Genomic DNA, 21,142 nt, shown 5'->3' with positions numbered 1-21,142 from the left:
CAATTTAAATAATTAGTGCAAACACCTGCATTAAAAAATATATGGTTCTTTAATAAAGAGAACACAAGTTAACTACGACTCCCAAGATGCATTTCAGCAACATGTATCTTTTCGCAGAACTTTTTTGTGCAGCTAACAGTGTGCTGAGGCTAAAGTTGATGGCGTTGAGAAAACTAATCTTGCAATCTGCAGCACTGTGGTATTCTAGATACATTTTTGATAAATTCAGCAACTATGGCATCCTGTTTGTTCCCATATCTGACAAGCCTTTCTCACGCCAGGTTCTTATTTTGACTTGTTATAGTAAAATAACACAGGATTTTATTGTTTATTGTTTGTTTTTTCTTATTTTTTGTAAAGCACTTAAAAATGCTGTTGCATTTTTATGTATGAAAAGCGCTATATAAATAAAGTTTGATTTGATTTGATTTGATAGGTGTTGCTGTTACACCAACAATGGCTCAGTGTTATTCAAGTGTTCGCATGAGAGCAACAGTGAGTCAGCATGCACGATACCAGGAACCTGAAACCATCATTCTTTCATTATTTACACCTGTGCTTTTGCCATTGTGACAAGTCATTATTATTATTATTATTATTATTATTACCAATTAAGACTGATTGCCACAATATAAATCTTTAGCAACGTAACAATATACATGTGTTTTTATGTTCAGGAACTAGAATACAAACCCAATTAAAAAAAATGTTTTTATAAAGTGTCACTGTCCAATTACATCCTGTTTCATCTATCTTATAGCTCTGCTACAAAAGGGACCTCACATAACAATCCTCCCTAAATCCATTACATGCAGGCAGTAAAACTTGAGCATCAGCAATAACTTGGTCCACTTGAGGGCTGAATAATTTCCCTTTTGAACTCTATATAGAAATTTCTTGAGAGAAATAGCTGGTAAACACACTAAATGTCAGCGCAGAAGCTCTTTAGCTGACATTTAATGGTATATGTGAGGTTATAATTCCTCGTTTTATTTTCCTGTACAACAATATTCAGTTTGTCTCTCTTTAAATACCACAGCCAGAGGAAAACATTTTGGTTATATAAAACTCAGCAGGAAGAGACAATTTAAGACTGGGATGTGTTGGCTGTTAGACCTCAACATGTCTTTGTGTTTGTAAGAATGTAAGAGCAATCCTGTTAAATATAACCGCTGTATTCAATCTTTAGTTGTCCAGATGCTATTAACAACTTTAAGTACTATGTATAACAGCTTATATATACATTACTCACCTTGTATTGCCAATGTGAGAACAGATTGCAATGTAACTTAAAACTGAGACCTTCTGAGGTCTTTTTCAGTTGCCTATAACTGTCTGTGGACTGATTTATATGTAAAGGTCTCAGGCCGGTTTTACTGGGAAAATCCAAAGGGTGTGACGTTCATGAACGCTCCCTCTCTTCAGCTCCCCAACATCAGCGTCGGTGTGCAAAACTAGCTAAGAATAAGAGCCCACTAATGGAAAGTCCACATGTGAAATATACTGCGATATTGTGGTTTAAACTGACTAATGTTAGCAAATGTTAGCTTGCTTGCTAATGTGAACTAACGTGGAAAGCAGCTGTCTTGACTGGATAATGCTAATATATCCTGACTTCCATGGCTGATCTGGCTAGCAAATTAGCTAGCTTGCCATTTGCAAATTACCTCATTAAGTAATGTTACTGTAGCTTATTAGCTAGCTAACCTTAGCTTACTTGCTCGCAAAAGTTATTACTACCAAAATCTGAGTGGATATATTAGTTAGCTAGGTTGCTAAATAACTTGACCATCTAACATGATCCATGATACTTACGTGTGTATTAGGACAGAGTTGATTTTAGCCAATAATAAATGAAAGATAAAGGTACAAAGCAGGTGGATAACTAACGATTGCTTTCAAGCCAAGAGCAATGCAGGCTATGGAGGGCCAGCTAGCTAACTGTAACCTAAGCTAAGCTAAGGTTAGCCTGCTAGCTGTAACTTAGCCACTAAGCATTGATCTGGTTGCTTTCTAAAGTCTAAAGATTTTGTTCAAGGAATTTGTTTTGGCCGATGACCAGGATTCTCACTCTCTACAGTTCACTAACGGCCACTGTTGTCATCAATAAAAAAGATGTTCTGAAAGTTTCATATAGCACCTTTAAAATCAAAAGGTTGTGAACGAAATCCATTCCACAGGTTAAGTTCTTCTTCCCATAATGTCAGACAAGGAAAGGAGGAAATCTGTCAATATGATAACACTAATGAGTACTTCTGAGACTCACCTTGCTCTCAAGTGTTTTGTGTCCAACAGTGAATTGGACATAAGGACTGGGCTCGCTGCTGCTCTTCTTTCCAGACTAATAGAGAATCAGAGAGAGGTGTGTTAACCGATTCTCCTCACACAATCCATAAACGCCATTAACTGACAACATAATTACACTGAAACTCAAACATTAGCTTCTTGAGACTCTGTATCAAGCACACAATGGGGAAAGAGCCTGTAGTTCAAAAGGGAAGGAACATTACCATACGTTTTGACAAGCAGGGCAGCAAGCAGAGAGGCTACCAAGGAGACTGCCAGGCTTTGTCTCCTCTGCTTTCTAATTTTAGCATGCTGGGTTTTGACAGCTAAGTATTATTCAGTACTCCTCGCAGAATAATAATACCCTACATATCTACCAGCCAGGGGGAAAAGTCTTAACTCACCCCGTCCTTTCTCTTGAGGATGGTGCTTAAATTTAACATCTATTTCCCACCAGCACTTGAATTAAGCTCCACATTGTACAACTACATTCAGGCTGATTAACACAATGTTACACTTTGATATGATGTAACTTGAACTAAGACGGCAAAAATCTTTAATATCCAAAAAGGTTTTATATATATTATAAGTTTGCATATAATTTGCCTGAGAATATGTCTCTGTCCATATTGCAACACGTGCTGATTCTGTCTACCATGTTAAAACATATTGCACACATGTCTATCCATATCTTTTAACCTGTTAAGGTCTTAGTGGAGTTTTTCCTGACCTGAATCAATGGTCTAAGGATAGAAGGTGTTGTATGTTCTTCATACTGCAAAGCCCTCTGAGACAAATCTGTGATCTCACATTTCATGAAACACTTGGTTGACTTTTACACTTATTTCCATATATTTCCATTGTGTTGACATGTCTGTAACAAGTGGGACTGTACAGCATGTCATTGTTCTTCATTCAAAACTTCTATTGCAGCACACCTGTCTTGAGTCCAACAGTAATCAAATCATTAGTGGTTCAGTTGGCGGATCGGAAAGTCGGTGGTTCAATCCTCGGCCATGGCAGCCTACATGTCGAAGTATCCTTGGGCAAGATACTGAACCCCAAAGTTCATCGGTGTATGAATGAATTCCTGATGGTGCTACCATATAGAGTAGCCTCGGCCACCAGTAGGAATGAGTGGGTAAACAAGCGTCCATTTACCATTTACTGAGGTTTTCGCTTGGTATCATATGTGATGTCATCTCACATACAAAAAGGGTTTAAAACAATTATCTGACAAGTTATAATTAATTATTTAATGAATATAGCTTATTAGTTAACACAGGTGGGGGAGATTGAACAGTTTTTGACGGCAGTGAAAGTTTTTTTACATAAACGCTCAACACCAAGCAATATGGATTGATGCAGAATTTTTCCTAGATAAAAGCATGTTGTGGATTTTGGAAATAATTTAATCTATTTTGTTTTTATCTCTTTTGAACTATATAACACTGTGGTGGTCTGTGAGATGTTTGAATCACACAAGTCTGAAACAATCCTAAGCAGTCTCTACTTCAATCTAATTATAATGTTCAAGTTGATTTAGAATTCAAAATGTCAACTTTATAAATAGTGCTTCAGACTATTTAGTACAGCCCTAGTAACAAGTAAATCATATTTTTCAATCATGTTTTCATCAAGTTGGTGAATGCAAGCGACCTGAAAATGTTTTAATGTTAAAAAAATTTAAGCACAGTATGTAGACAAGAGTTAATTTGATTAACTTACACTAAAGCGCTCATTCTCCAACTTCAAGACTTTTCTAAATCCAAAAAAATGTGCCAATGTTCTCTAAAACTTTACTGACAAGATAATTTGGCTCATTTTAAGCATTTAAACAACTTCCCAGTATAGAGTCACACTATCAGGAAAATAAAGAATAACATATAGTCAACATGTTTTTATCAATTGATCAAAACAATGTAGCTGCAGAGGCTCAGTCTGTCACCTCACTAACAGGAAGCCCAGTCAGGTGGTGGCAGTCAAGATAACAGAGTGTTATATTTAGTCTATATGTGCTCTAGTTGCCCTATAATGCCCAATAAAACTGACCAACTATGCTGCCACCATGGACTGGTGTTCCACTGAGGGAGTGCCACTTCATTTGTGACAATTGGAGGCTTGAAATTTGAAATATTTAAGGTAGACGCAACTTCCTGCTCCATACCATAAGTTCCAACATGAGGTGGACATGATAAGCTTCTTGATTAGCTGAAACAGGCTAGGTTGCTCTGCAGGTTTGCCTTTGAAAACCTTTCACCCAATTCCCTTCCAAGGCAGGAAAAATGAGCCCATGTCGGGCAGGAGGCAGGAGAATGACAATTTCTCTTTAAATATCAAAGCTAAAAAAGTAGCCGCAGTTCAAATCAACCACAAAGATCAAAGACATCAATATATCAAAAGATCAAAAATATTTGAGTGCATGTTAGAGTTTTGCATGCAAGATCACATGAGTTAGGAAAGATGGAGAATCATGTGTCATTACAAATAAGGAGAAGAGTGTACAGCACAACAAAAGGCACAAAACAGACAATGCAATCATCCATCTACATGCATATTTAAAAAGAAAAAAAAAATCACTCTGCTTGTTTGATAATCATCACAATCAGATGACGTTGGATGGTGCACTGGAGGACACAGAAGGAGAACACAGGGTGTGATCTGAACAGGCAAGCCATTTTTCCCACATTACCTTCAGGGCCTTAAAGACTGAGACTTGCTTCAACCCGTCATAGGTGAAATCTGACAGGTTGCTCTTTAAGCCACAAGGAGATTTGGGGGAGAAAATCACACCCACAAGTTAGTAGGACGGGAGTGGTTGGGTATGGCTTAGATGCATGAGGAAAAACCCAGAAAAACATGTTGAAATATGTGCCGATATGGATGATAAATTTTGTGGAAAAAAAATAAATAACGCATAGGGGCTGATATTGTTGACACTGCAGGAAGCTAACAATGAAAACACAGGTCAGAATAATGAGGCTGTTTTCTTCGGGGGAGATTCTGAGGAGCTACTTTGGACACTGACTGTGCGACTTTTTTTAACGAGCTGCAGTCTTTCTGTATCTATGCAGCGACACATTAATTGGATCACTATTGTAGATCATAATGAGCTCTGCCAGCTCGCTCTTTGTACTGGAGATATTTTATATTTCAGCCTTGAACCCAGCTTCTGATTTAACAGATATGAGTTTGACTAACAAGCAGGCATAGCTGAGTCGCCTGTTCTGAAGTGTCTGCTTTATGTTAATGGTTATTGGGCACTCGGGGTAATTTACATCAGACATTACATTGAAACCGTGCAACTAACACATGCTCTAGGATGCAGGCTTTATAAAGACTCCTGTTACTGTTCAACCCACGTCATTGCACACCGCTGATGCTATCAGGATGCAAAAGTACCGGGGGACTCACACATATTGTTCTATACTCTGAAGTATTGGTCTCACAAAATACTAGGCCAGACGCTCTCCTCTCACTTAAGTTTCCGCAGCCTAAGCTGCCCGTGAAGACGCTCTTGGGTCAAGAGGAAAGAGAGTAAAGAGAAAAAGGTTGAGTTATGAAATGGCAAAGAAAGTTATTTTGTAACTGATGGTTCTTCACAGGTTACAGAAAGGTTTAAACACGTGGGGAAATAAAAGCTTTTAAATCTTATTAGATACACTGCATGAAGGTCCTGAGGTTCAAGGTTCTCCTCTGACACAGCTTCAAAAATATTGATATAAGAGAGAATGTCTGAGCTGTAGTAAACTGAGCTATCAAGATATTTTGGGGCTTTTTTATTCTTCCATTATTTGTGGTTCTGTGTTAATGCATAGGGCATAACTTCTGGCGAGGGTTTTTATTTTTCGATTTTGGAAGGTCAACCTCAGCTCCTTTAATAAGTCTAGAATAAACTGTCTAGCATAAAAACAGATTCTCAGACTCTTAAGGACAAATTCTCTTCATTGAAAATCATTAAAACCACTTTTTTTTGGGAAAAAATCCCACAGCCATTACGGCATAATATAATTAACTATGACGGGTTTTGAATCAAGATCCATAGCTTCAAAATTGTAATTTTTACCATTTTCCACTAGACTGAGTATTTTCTGTTTCCTCAATTCTCCAATACATGCTGTTTTCCTGGTTTAAACTGAGTTCATTGTTGCTGTGTTATGGAGCATTGCAGTGCAATCAAATTGCAATATATCAAGATCAAATTCTTGCTTATCATAACCTTAATATTTAGTACACAGATAGTAATTAAATGTGTGTAGGGGCATTTTGTAGGCAAACTGGCATTTAAAGCATTACATTTTGTCAATATTTGGTAGTTATGACCAGGACTGAAGTTGGTTAAAAGATGTAAATCAGTGAAAGAAGAACATAATGTTTATATATAATATAGCAGCTTTTTGACAAGGACATTTTTTCTCTAGGGGTATCCTAGGAACTTTTTTAAAGTAAGCTGAAGGGTGCAGCTGGAGGCTACATCCAGTTGTTGCTTTAATGGCTGTTTGTAGTCTCCAAGATGGGGAGGAATATAAATAATGGAACTTGTACTGGTTGTTAGGTTCACCTGGAGGTCAGACTGCAATGAAAACCAAATTCCAAAAAAGATGGAAAGCAAACTGATGAAGTCACAAAGCATCAACCATAATAGTAACAGAGTGGAGCTTTGTTGCACACTGACCAATAATCCTTATTCAAACAAGTGTGCAACACTGGTTTTTCTTACTTAACTGGTTCAGAGTGTTGCTTCATGTGGGGTGTGGGTTTCAGGTGGAGAACAAGAAGCCTGCATGAGTCTAATGCTATATTTTACCAAAAGCTATAGCATCAGAACAGCAGCACTGCCAGCGTCAATATTAAGTGAACATTGCAGTATCTTACAGGCAGGTTCTTTGCTGAGTCCAGATTGACCACGAGCAGTGCTGACGATAGTCCGTCATTGGCCAGGCTCCTGTCTGCACGCACACTTCGCAGCACCTGATTGGACGGAAAAGACCCAAAAAAATGCAGGAAAGAGATTACAGACACTATTTCCTCTGTTAAAGCAATAAAACTTGTTGTTTCCATGTTGTACCTGGTCCAGCTTTGCAGGAGTGGAGAGCAGAGACAACCACTCTAGCTTTAAGTGGAGTTTCCCAGTAGGAGTTTCTTCCAGATCAAACCACTGGAACAGTGATAGGAAAATGACAAATCATTGAGTTAAGTCATTGAAGGGGCCAAACTATTGATTTTTGTAACAGTCGGATAGAAAACTATCTTACAAACATGAAAAACGATTTCTTTAAGACATATAATTTAAAAACAAATTGCAATTACAAAAGCACTGTAATTTTGCCATATCATTTTTTTTTTACCTCATCAACTTTCTGTTCTTTGTGCAGCTCAGTCATATCGATCATCAGGCTGCGGATAATGACAAATAATTACTCAGACTGAGACAGCAAAGAGTAAGCAGAGAAATCACACCAATTAATGTGAACAGAGGGGGTCCAGCTATCGATCAGCTGCTTTCTCTTGTCAGCGCTGGGTGTAGTGTTACAGTCTTGGGGCAAAATCAATTGACTCTGTCCTTGAGCTCGGAACTGTGAGATAACACCTCTTCTTTACTTTAAATGATGTCTACTAGCACACTTTTATCACACCTTCGCCTCAAGAACACAATGAGCCTCTTGCAGGGATCAATAATTCCTCTTATTTTTGTTCTTATCCATGACTTGTTGAATCCCAAAAAGCAATGGCCATTCATAAAAAAAGGAACACGGCTTTCATATTTTTGCTTTTCTCTTGGGTAAGACAAAATGTTAAAGGTTAAAGCAATCTTGCCAAAATAAGAAAAAAACATCTTCTATTTCACAGTCCACAAATTGTTTGTCCGAGGCAAGGAAGCAGTTTTTAATTTTGAAAAAATTAGTTTAGATGACTATATATTATCACTTTTGTTTTTTGTTGTTTGTTTGTTTTTTCTATAAAAAAAAAAAGACTAATTTACTCTTTGAATGTTTTAATACGGTTGTACTCATCTGCAAAACCCAATAAAAAAAAGTTTGAAAAAAAAAAGAAGACTATATATTATATATTATCATATTAACATATTAGAAACAAGTGGGATTGATCACTTAGCACACCTGGATCAAAGCTTGTTGCATCTGGTTCTGATTTCTCTTAGTTTTCCTCTTAACAGCAAGGAAAGAGAAAATATAAAATATATTTAAGACAACGTTGCTGCATGAGACCCAGTGTGTGGTTCAACAACAGACCCTTAGACTTCCTATGTATAGCCAGCCAGTTACAACAAAGCTGGTTTGAGACTTTGTTTGTTGTTAAGTATGGGTGATCAGAGCAGAGCAGGAAATGAGAGGAACTCGCCTCCCCAGGAAATCATCTTTGTCAGGATCTTCATCAAACAGCTCAATCTCCAGGTGTTGACCCGAGTGCTCGTACACCAAAGCCTGGTGAAGACAGCGATATATTGATGCGTGTTCAAGCAGCCGTGTCCAATCAATAAACAGATGCTCTTCGTTAATACAGGTTGGGATAATACAGTCATCTTCATTGTTAACATTGTTAATAGACATGCCAAACTTGTCACCTCGTAAACTTCGTTCCATTTAGGATGGAGGCTTTCCTTCACCGCCTTGCTCTGGAACAGCTGGTTGCCGATCTGCAGGACGCCGTATGGGTCAGACTTGCCCTTGATCAGCCCGCCCAGAAATGTGTCCTTCCCTTCTAGATCCTGAGCCTCCAGGAAGTGAATCCTCAGGACTCCCTGCAGAGACATGCAGAGCGCAGCATTAAGGGGAGCAACTCTGAAATAGCAGCCTCTGACACTCCGAGGCCACAGCAGAGTTGATAGGATGTGATATCACCTGCTGGGTATCTTGAGGCAATACAGAAGAAAACTGTGGCTTATTACTAGGGTTAGGTAGAAACAAAATATTTCTCAAGATGTTATCTATTATTTACATTGTATTTATTTCCTGCAGAAATGTTTAAATTACAGTTAACGATTGTAAGAACTAAGACCAGAAATTGTGTGTGGTACCAGCTGTTGCACATCATGATGACACGTCTCAATTATGTCCATTTCTGTTTGCATGTAAACTTGAAATGTAGTACTTTTACTTAACTTACTTGACTTACTTTTTTGTACCCTTTTATTCCCTGAAGTGTAAAACTCCAACTTTAAATAGAGAGTGTGTGTGTTTGTGTATACATGCTAAGGCTGCAATTAACAATTTTCATTGATAAATATTTTAATACTGAATTCAATCAACCAATTGATTGTTTAGTCTATAAAAGTGTCCAAACTGGAAAGAGACTCTTATGTCTTATTTCCTAATTTAAATAACTTCACACACTGTGGCAACTAATGCTTGAATTTAAAAAAAACAAACATTGTTGCTTGATAACGGATTTAAACAATGAGAAAAGAGTGAAAGACATACAAATATTAAAGCCTAAAAATAATATCTCATTAACAAGGACGCTGTTTGCAGTGAAATACACTAAAGTGTTTTGCCATCAAAGCCTTTTCAAAGCTGTTTTTCTTGCTTTGGCTCTTTTTCATCCTTTTTTTATGTGGAATTACCTCCAAAGCATTGATAACTACTTTCTTTTATAAGAGAACGAATCACAAAACTCATCACACAGACCCTCTGAGATTAGACTGTTAAGGACTGTGAGCCTGTAACTGTGAATTCCCTCATGAAGCAGTGAGCGAACCTAAACAGAGGAGGCATATTGAACCACCTGTTTAATTGAATATTCAAGTGCATTAGTACCTTTGGCATGGGAAAGCGCAGCTTGGCCAGTTCCACATCCCTGACCAGTGGGATGGTGATACGATTGGGTAAAACCAGATAGCTGTAGATAATGTCTTGAATCAGATTGTCGGAGAAGCCACTGTGAGGAAGGTTGAGAAAAGGGAGGAAAGCAGAGTAAACACAATGAAGCAATGAATTATTTAATAGACAGTAAGGGCGCCCTTGGGTTATAAATATTCTCCTTTAATCCCAGCTTAGTACAGTGAATTTCTGATTTACATGTGAGGAGATAGTAGGAAAATTGGAGGCAGTTCAAGCATGTTGTTGCTGCTAGCCAACAACCCTCTGAATGTCTATGTGATCCACTAATGATTCAACACTTCGTGACAACAACAATGACAATGGGGGCAGGGAATGGCATTACTGCCAGCCCTCCCTTTACTCACAGCTGGAAAATTGCAATCATGGCTGGAAAAAATGGAATTACAGTGTAAATTTATCATCTGGTGTGATTGCTAAGCCTGTCCCTCTGAGAAAAACAGTCGTGATTAGAGTATAACTGTCCATATATCATGATGTGGATGTCCTAATCAAAGGCGTTCGTAAACTGGTTTCTAGAGTTGTCTCTGAAGTGATCCCAAGACTCTGAAACATAACAGCTAAATCTACAAAACGGGCAGCGGGAAAGCTTTAAGTGCTGCCATCAGAGATACAACGACATGGTCAGTTGACAAGTAGCCTAATAAATCGGATATTTACTGATATCCACTGGCTGTCCCATGTGGTTTCTTGTTGTCCAACAGTGTGGCAAATTACAGTAGCTAGGTGAAAGCTAGTATGTAATTGGTGTTATAAATTTAGAAATCTGTTTCTCAGTGTCTCGTTGAATTAGGCCCAGGACGCTTACAAGGGGCTCAATAAGAAGTCGTCATGTTCAAGAACTACACTGATTAGACCTCCTGTACTTGACCAACTCAAATGCATCACCACGGAGCCTGGCAAGATGATTTTAAATACCGTGATCCCACAATTCCTGGACAATCTTGTGATATCACAAGAATTCAGCTGCTGTGCAAAGTAACCTGTACTGCCCTAGAAAGTCAAAATGCATCAACTATGTAATTGATCAACGATAAGTAAGCAGCAACCTCTGGGCATGAAAGTTAAAGCCAATGGAGAAATTTGCCTTAAACCTGCATTCTTTCCAATGGCCAGCAGAGGGCGACTCCGTTGGTTGTAAAAAGAAGCTGATGTGGTAAAGCTATCTTTAAATCACATATTTAAATGTATTTCATTAAAAATTAATTAATTTAATTAGCTAATTAGTTGAAAAACAGCATGGAAGTTAAAGAAAGCTACATTTACTTACTTGTACATACTCCAGTTTTGAAGCACCATTTACATTTTCCAAACATCAAGTACAGTGTCTAAATGTTTATTTTAAAGTAAGTTAAAAAAAATCATCGGCTGCGCCCGCCCCTCCCTGGAAGAAATTTACAATTCCCGCTGCCTAAAAAGAGCCCAGACCATATCAACGACTCATCCGACCCCGGCCACAACTTTTTCAAACTGTTACCCTCAGGCAGGCGGTACAGGACAATGAAAACACATACAAACAGACTAAAAAACAGCTTTTATGCAAAGGCAATTACAGCATTAAATGATCACATGAAGTAATTCATGAAATGGTGTATGTATGTGGACGTGGATGTATGCAATATTTATTGTATCTTTTGTTTTTAATTCTCCATGTTTTTTTAATCCCTTTTATCTGTTTAATTTATGTTTTATATTATGTGTTTTTGCATTGTACATATTTGTACTCTCCTGCACTGAGTATTGCACTTAATTTAGTTTTCGTTATGCATTGCATAATGACAAATAAAGATATTCTATTCTATTCTATTCTATTCTATTTTTAAGTTTGATGTAAAGTCTAGAACAATGATAATTAATCAGCCTAACAGGACGTCAAATTAAGGTTTCACAGCTTACACTGAGCCCTTGACTCCAAACCCTTTACCATTCAGCATTACTGCTCTCCTCCATCCTAAGGCAAAAAGTAGAAATATATTCCTATGATTATTAGGCTCAAGGGCACTCAACAACGCCCACTAATTTCCTCCCTGCTGTCAGCTCCGACAGCACATAGTTCAGAGAACACCTGACCCTGAAATAGGCCCACAAACACGGCCAACCAAAGGCCAACTGATCCGTCAGGCTGACAGACCCTCACTTAGCAGCTAGTCCAATAAAATATATTGAGATTATTATGTAAAACAACTTCTTTCCCCCAGGCATTCATACACAAATACTAACAAGCAATGAGAACTAGTTTGGAAATGTCAAACCACCCAGATGTCAGATAATTAGCCAGCAGCTATTTGACATTTTAGAGCTATAGTTAGTAGAGTTTGCTGGAGGTTCATGTTCAGGATAATAGAATTAAAATTGCGAATCCAATATCATTCGATTTACAATGCATGCTTAACAAATGCCAGCAGTTAATTACAAACTTGCCAATTATTCCTGTCATGAAGGTAACTTTGCAGAAAGAAACTTCCTTTGCTGCTCTATAACAGAGCTGAAGCGGCACAGACATCTGCTCTGACAAAAACTCCACTGAAATGAACCCAATTAAGCCGGCTGTGTTTGTGTCTGGAGTCAGGAGAAACATTCATTTGGTCAATCCTCAGCTTATCATCCAATGAAGCGGCAAGCTGCAGCTCTTCTCCATGAGCCGATTAGAGACGTTATTATTCTCCGGTGGGGGGACCGACTGATCAGAGACGGGGCTTTTCTCCAGCTGAGAGCTGAGGGTGTAAAGGGATTCCTGCTGCTTCAGCGCTTATAGCTGCATTTTTGTCGCTCTCCTGGCGTAAACACTGGAACACCCCACACACCTGCTTGTGAGTGTGCATGCAAAGTAACAAAAGTGGTTTCGTTTATTCATTCATTTTGGGACAAGAGTGCTGACTGCAGACTCATGCTTTATAATATACAGTATGTACAATATCTTACTGTGTGTTTTACTCTCTCGTGAGCTACGTCACAGACACAATCATATTATTCTTTGACAGACAGTAATGTTATTTGCTTGCTTGCTTGCTCTATGACTGTAGAGGTGTTGGTCTGTGAATCCACAACTTGGAGACTGAAATATATTAACATTGGTTATTGGATGGATTGGCACAAACATGTCTGCAGATGGTTTCTTGAGGATGAATTTGAATGACTTTGTCCCCTGACTTTTCCTTTGGTGCCATTTAAGTTTGTGGTTTTGAGTAAAAAATCTCAACAACTTTTGGCTGGATTGACATGGCATTTGGTAAAGATTTTGATGATGTTATACCTTTAGTATCAGAGTTTTTATATAGCGCCCACCATCTACAGGTCATTAAGTAACTTGTCCAATATTTTGGTTTAATACCTGCAAAACTAAAACTAATGACATTCCTATCAGTCTGGTGATTTAACCTCCTGTGACCCTGCATCGTCATATGTGGACATTTCATTTGAGGTTTTCTGGACCTTATACTTAATTCTGCCTAACTATAACATGTTGTCCTTAGTAATACACACTCTAGAAAAAGCACAATACATCAATCAGTGTAGAAATCAGATGGCAGCATCTTGGTAAAGTCAATCAACAGCTTATCCCCAGACAAAAGTGGACCAGGTAAAAAAGCTGATCAGATTTTATCTGTGCAAGTTTGACTATTTTTAGCAATTGCAACAAGCTACGACGCTGCCAATCAGGAAGTACTAATTTGAGAACGAACAGACTTTTATTATCGTTCCAAAGCGAGGGTGTAAATGTAAGGAAATAAAAAGTTTTATATACTGGTGAATTAATTGTGTTATACAGTAAAATGAACCAATTATTTTTTTTCAATAACTACTTCCTGTTCAAAGACAATGCTTAGTTTTTGTACCAATCAGGTCCTACAAATCCTAAATATTTAGGAGAAATTAACAATACATACCAAACAAAAGCTTTGGTCTCAGGAGGATAAGTGAAAATTATTAAATGTTAACATGCTATAATGCTAACCAAATATGGTGAACATGCTAAATATCAATGCTACGGCTACAGCTGACGCCCTCCATGTCTGCGCCCCTCCAATCCACATGAGGCGATTTGGGGGCTCTGAAGCTGGAGCTGTATACATAAGGTTGTGATGCAGCTGGGATTTTGCTGGAGCAGCTTGCCAATGTGCATTTTATTACTTGGTTCAGATTTAATAATTGTTAACTGTTACGTTAACTATGTGTAATAAGTATTGAGGCACTTGTAACTACCTGGGGACTGAGCCAGGTGTTTTAAAAACTGATTACACCCACACTGTCAGAATGCATTTGTTAAGAAACACTTGGTGCAGAGGTGCTGTTGCCACTTCAGTTTGTGAGGTTTTATTTCTTTTTTGGGTAGATTAAGCCCAAGTTAGTAACTCCAATTTGATGTTGTTTTTTTTATTTGAATAGCACCCACATGTCCTTTTTCATTTAGTAGTTTGCCTCTTTAGTTTGCATTTGTAAATTTCTGAGCTCTGCCCTGGATAAATAAATTTATTTAACCAAATCCAACTGGTTTTATGTTGCTTTGCATTCCCCTTGTGAGCTGGGTCGTGACATAAATGGGGGCACATCTGGGATAGGATCCTAGACCTGCTGAACATCAGCATGTTATTGTTGACCTGAAAGAATGTTGCCATATTAGCATTAGCTCCAGAGAGGACATAATTAAGGACAATTTTCACCCCAGACACTCACTTTTTGAACTGTTGCCATCAGGCAAAAGATACAGATCCATAAACACAAGGACAAACAGGTTCCAGAACAGTTTTTATCCAACTGTAGTACAGAGAATTAACTAACACAAAAAAATGTTTTCTGATAGTGGTTGTGCAATAACTAACAGAATGTTGGTATGAATGCTGCTTTTATTTATTTATACGTTTTATCTATTTTTTATTACCTTCTGGCATTTCAGCTATTTTATATATTTTAGGGATTGTATTCATTTTTATGGAATTCACACCAACTGGTGAGCATGTTTTCTAATTTCATTGTACTGGTGACAGTGACAAATAAAGATCTATCTGTCTATCTTTCTTTCTGTTAAAAGCACTGCTGTGTCTATAAGCCAGTGGCACAGCTGCAGACTCTCAGTCTTGTTTTGTTTCTGCTTCTAAAACCAACTCAAGAGCGATGACACATCACAACATGTAAACACTGACGATATTTGTTGCATAATGCTAATAACAGGGTTTAGAGGGACACGCTGGGCGAGCCTTCAAGTAGGCAGCTGATGCTGTCTGTCTGTCTGTCTGTCTGTCTGTCTGCTGCTGGTGCATTCAAGGAACTCTGTCACTGCAGCTACAATTTCACCATCTGGGCCTCTCCTACAGCAGCTAACCCCCTCTATCCCTGCACGTGCTCCCCTTCCTCCACAACCAACACACCCACACACACAAACACACAAGTATACTGCATTGCACAAGCTGTACGGATCTATTTCACCCCCACGGAGGACTCAACAGAAGAGCTGACAGAGACCAGCTACTGAGCCCTGCCTGTGCCAACATGTCTGTCCACATCAGCAGGGTATATGACAAGCAGCTGTAATCCCAGGAAATCACACGGTGCATTCATGCATGTGTCACTTTATTTGGGGTGTAAATAATGTATGAACCACTCAGGACAGCAGCGAGTAATTGTGTCGGGCTGTTGGCATCTCTTAATCGACACTTATTTACTCTCCGATCAGCCCACGCAACTACCCGAGGGGAAAAAACACTTATGTAAACAAGACAAACTAAGCAAGAATGAGGAAACCGACTTCAAGCAGGACATTTCCTGATCATACCAGTTTTAGCTCAGCAAGATCATTAATGTCCCCCTCCAGACAGTATGTAAAAATACTCTATGCTATGATTATTGTTTCTCCACTATGAATATTTTGATTAACAAGGTTTTGTCATATAAAAAGTAAAAAGAGAAATACATAAAAAGGGTCTGGAAGCAAATCTAGTCTCTCTCACTGAGAAATTCTTGGCCTTGTGCCCTGCCTTCCACCATGATATCTTCCCTTCAGTAGAGGAATATGGACACACCCCTCTAGTGACAAATTTTGCCCAAATACAAGTCAGCATAGTGAAGGTCAGACAGGGGACGTAGACATAAGAAAAACACATTTCTGAGTGGAGCAGGACTATTATCTTAATCTGGTTATTCACATTACTGAGGGCATGTGAATGACCTGCATGGCACATACATCTAAAGGAAAAACATCATACTTGAGCTCAGTGTTTGTTTACAAAAAGAGGTTTTTAATTACATCACCTCAGTCTAGTCACGTCTTAATCACAACATTAACAATGACAAGCCCTGGCATACAGCTGGTACAAGATGAAATTACCTTCAGTACGTTTAGTGAAATTTATGCAGTGAAATCATCCATAAAGTCCATTGAAAGTACCTCCTGGTGTTTGTTATAAAGTGTTGGGGTGCATAATAAAAATCACTGTTCTTTGAAACACAATAAACTGGACTCCAAAGTCATTCCTAACTGAACCATAATATGTTGGTTATATTCTGTCCCTAAATCAACAGCCACATTTTGGAAATGAGCTTACAAAAATTATATATATAGAACGAATATATATATATATATATATATATATATATATATATATATATATATATATATATATATATATATATATATATATATATATATATATATATATATATATATATATGGTAGCAGTTCTACACTACTAAATAGGTATTTTAACAATACATGTTCTTCGCCCTGGGCTCAGAGGTGATCCTGGAACAACCGGTTTCCCACACATTGTTACATTTTTAACTCAGGGTTAACCTGAGCCTAAGGCTTCACTATTCTCTCTGCACTACCAGCCCTGGGCTAATGTCTGTTAGATTAGAACATATGGAAAATGTTTCTCCTGGAATTACATTGTTTACTTTAGCCAGATTTCAACCTTTAGCCCTGTATTTATTGATTTCCAGGGGATAACCCTACAAACTCAAGGCTAACCTCCTTTGGAGCAGGGCCAGCAAACCCTATGGGCTAAAGTCTAGTTATAACACTTGGCATGTGTCAGAATTGTGGCAGCTTGATATCATTCTTAGCTCTAGGCTAACAGCTTTCTTAGCCTGGGGCTAAGTACATTTGGCAAACCCCTTATGAGTGATTAATGGCGTGAAAAATACTAGCTATATGTCCAGCTTCTTGAAACCAACCTTCAAACCTCCTTCTTGTTCTAAAACTATTTGGAAAAAAACATCTGAACATTCATCTCTTTTTCTCTAACAGACAGCAACATTTCTTGATAAGCAAGAAAAGCAAGTTTGGGCTGACTTACTTGAGCCCAGGAATGTCAAGAATATTGGTGAGGCCGGTCCAGTTTATATCCAGAAGCTAAAAGAAGAAGAAAAAAAGGGGAAAAGAACATATAAGTTGAGGCAGAGGAATAGAAAGTGTGAATGATTTAAAATTGATCCAAACACTTAACTTTATTGTTTCCTGCCCCCTGCGCTACATTTACCACTTGGCCACTTACAGTAGCTCCTGGCCAACACACCCTCTTGTGTGTTGAGACAAAGAGTCCTACACAAGTTGCAGTAAAATAATATAAATCAAAACTTCTGTGGATAAGTTTGTTTGTTTTGGTGCATTTTGAAAACAAAGCACCACTTCACCTGCTATATATTTGCTGTACAGTTTGGCAAAAGGGTTTAAAAACAGAAAATAAACCACAACCTTCTCTGGCTTTGTTAAATCTAAGCTTATTGTTTTTACTTTTTTAGTTTTTACATCGAAATTCGCTTTACCTTTCTAAGGATATTAATAGATGGTGTGGGCACAGTGTGCTACAGTCACAACAAAAGGCCAGAAAACACATATCCTTGTATGGAAATGAATAGAAAAACACCTGCTATCTAAAATATTTATAAAAGCAGCAGCAAGTCTCTTGGGTCTCATTAGTTTTCAGGGTCTAATGTGATCAGGGACAAGTCATTTACATGGTTGAAGGTACCAGACTTTATGTTGAAAACTGATACAAAAGCTACCAATTCCCATTCACTCTGTGGGTGAAAGCAGCAGCAGGTATGTCAAATTGGATGTGGGAATAGACAGTGAAAGAAGGTAAATCAAAGAAAGTGGGGATGGCATCAGCTGAGACCTGAGATGCGGGCAGATCCTGCCTCTCAGTGAGCTTTGATCTGTTTCTCTCTTCAAGCTGAAGCAGCTTTCTTAATGAGTCTTTCCCACCCTACTTTTCTGCCCAAGGTGCTTACACTGCAGCAGAGGCACTGACAGAGCAGGGGAGAGAGGAGCACTGCAGGGCTGTGGATGATGTGGTGCTGGTGTGATGTCTGAGTGTTGAGGGAAGGTGGTGTGGAGGGACACACCCCTGCCTGCAAATCACTGCTGTGGAGCAGTCACAAGACCTTCGCTATATTTGGGTCGCAAAGATGTACTGAAAAAAAACAGCACCGTCTCAACTATAAAACTAATGGTCTGCAATCATGTCAGAAACAATCGGTCACTAAATCAAGATGACAATCACAGAAAAAAAACAATTACGATTAAGAGATTAAGATTAATTACTTTTTTAATCCCACAATGGGAAAATTCAACCTCTGCATTTACCCACCCCTTTTTTTCATATATATCTTTATTGAGTTGTCAGGACATAATACATATTCAATCAGTAAGGGTACAATTCACCCATTTTTCCCCCTTTTGGAACCCCCCACCCCCACCCCGAACTAGAGAGTCACATTCACATAAAATAAGCAAAAAACAATAAATAGTAATGAGCAAATACAACTCTCTCCCACTCAACGAAATAGAGAGGTGAACAGTAGCCAAATAAACAATAACCAAAAAAGAATAATAATAATAAATAAATAAAAAATAAAAAAAATAATATATATATATATATATACATACACACACATATATATACACACACACACATAAAACCAAACCAAACAAATAAAAATAAATAAATATAATAAAAAGGGATATTCAGAGGAGATATACAGAATGCTTGGAAAAAACAAACAAAAATTAGCTATAACAATTTGTGCCTAGAGTTTGACCACCAAATCAGTATATTTACCCACCCTTTAGTTTAATTTAAATTAATTTAATTTAATTTAATTTAAAAAGCAGAAAGAAAACTCAGCATCCTCGGATGTTATTATGTAGTTTGTTTTTTTCCCCCAAAATAGACATAAATCAATCTTTTATTAAAAAAGCATCCAAGGATGTTAATCAGTTGATTAATCCTTAAAAAATAGCAACCATTGCAGATTTCAGCTTTTGAATTTGCAGGACTTCCTGCTTTCCTCTGTTTGTTATAATCATTAATTTAACACCTTTGGGTTTTGGGCTGTTGGTAAGACTAAATTAGAAACTCTAAAGGAATAGTTTTCATTTGGGAGTATGCACTTGCTCGCTTGCTGAGAGTCTGATAAGAAAAACAACACCACTCTCATGTCTCTACATGAAGCCACAGCCAGAAGGCAGTTAGCTTAGCTTAGCATAAAGACTGGAAACAGGGGGGAACAGCTAGCCTGGCTCTGTCTAAAGGTAACAAATCCTACGAGCACCTCTAAAGCTCTAAAGCTCACTTTCCCCTCACAGGTTTATCCTGCCTGTCCGGGGATTGAACCGACGACCTTCCAGTCAGAAGCTCACTTCCACACTGTCCCATATAATGTAAGTGACTCTGCCAGAAAGCGAATAGGGGGTTTTCACAAACTGACAAACTATTCTTTTAATATATATAAATGTTCTTTCTTTTTTCAGTTCCTTAATGTTTTAAAAATTATTTTAGAGCCTGCCACTACAGAAATAATTTAATGGCTCAATTTTGACATGAACTACTACATGCTTATATTTTTCTTACCTACAGAAAAAACAAAATATAAAACAGATCACTCAGATTACTCAAATTTGGGAAACTAACCTGCCAAAGTTGGGGCGTTTAGTGGGATATATCAAATATATACAGTATGTATATATATATTATAATTATTTTTTTTTAAATATTGACAAAATAACTCATGACTTTTATTTGCTGAAATTTGTAACTCACGATTTTAATAATTTTTGTCATCATTTTTAATATTTTGCAGCCTAAGTCTTAATTGATTGATTAAAAAAAATAGATGAATCAATACATTCAATCTAAGTATAATATATTAGTCAATGCAAAAAATCATATTTTTCCACCAGGCTCAATAGATATAATCCATTGCCTCATAAGTCCATCTTTAAAGTTTGAGACTGTTCAGTTTCAGCCTGAGCCAGGAACTCTCTTTCAAGAGCTGTGTGATGCATCATGTTATTTACACTGCACTGAGTAGCGTTGGTGTGATCCCATAGCTTCACTGGGGCCAAGACCTGTTATGGTCTGGAAATGTGTCTATTTCATTTGGTGCTCGGGATCAGACCTTGTACGGCACGCTGAGAGATGGAAGATGAGTTATTTGGATTCCAGGGTACACAATGACGAGACTTTTTTTGCCCACAGGAAATTGCTTTTGCAATTTATATTCTCTCTCCTGCAGTATACCAATGTAATACTCCTCATCTAGAAGCAGGAAGGAGATTGAGATGCATAAGTATGTGCATGTGTGTGTGTATACATGTGGGACTGCACCGCGATTTACTGGTGAGAGCTGCTGCCTTTTCCCTCAGCCTCCTACAGTAATATCTCCACCTTGAGCTTTAGCTGAGTGCCTGGGGTAGAGAAATCTACTAAAGTAGGGCTGGCTTGATCTGCAGCTATTTAAAGCTCTGCTATAGTTCCACTGGGTCCTCCCATTTGGTATTAATCGGCCAAACATTTTAAAGCTGTGCAACCGCGGCCCTGCACAAAGGTTGGACAGGGAGATTGATGGATTGTGCACTGGAAAATATTAGATATGCAAATGACTGGCAATGTGAAATGCAAATTATGTAAAGTAATGTAGAGCGTTTAACTGCAAAAGCGCTAGTAGTATTTATAGCAATGCCAGAGAAGGAAAACAAACTTCAAGTTAGGGCTGTAACA

General features: G+C 38.0%; 1 protein-coding gene across 2 annotated transcripts in view; it reads right to left on the bottom strand.

The window, feature by feature from the left end:
* Positions 1-21,142, bottom strand: part of esyt2b (extended synaptotagmin-like protein 2b) — a 45,942-nt gene that overhangs the window by 7,248 nt on the left and 17,552 nt on the right. The window contains exons 7-15 of one of the 2 annotated variants that reach the window (XM_059326772.1): positions 17,435-17,490; positions 10,062-10,182; positions 8,870-9,046; positions 8,647-8,729; positions 7,635-7,683; positions 7,355-7,444; positions 7,162-7,257; positions 4,979-5,041; positions 2,267-2,341 (exon numbers count right to left, since the gene is read on the bottom strand). In XM_059326772.1, coding sequence (XP_059182755.1) covers positions 2,267-2,341; positions 4,979-5,041; positions 7,162-7,257; positions 7,355-7,444; positions 7,635-7,683; positions 8,647-8,729; positions 8,870-9,046; positions 10,062-10,182; positions 17,435-17,490 — 810 coding nt within the window. The remainder of the gene's footprint in view (positions 1-2,266; positions 2,342-4,978; positions 5,042-7,161; positions 7,258-7,354; positions 7,445-7,634; positions 7,684-8,646; positions 8,730-8,869; positions 9,047-10,061; positions 10,183-17,434; positions 17,491-21,142) is intronic. The other variant, XM_059326773.1, reaches the window with a different exon arrangement.

Source organism: Centropristis striata, chromosome 23 (genome assembly GCF_030273125.1).
Source record: "Centropristis striata isolate RG_2023a ecotype Rhode Island chromosome 23, C.striata_1.0, whole genome shotgun sequence".
Lineage (NCBI taxonomy): Eukaryota > Metazoa > Chordata > Actinopteri > Perciformes > Serranidae > Centropristis > Centropristis striata.
This window is presented reverse-complemented; position numbering and strand designations above follow the sequence as displayed.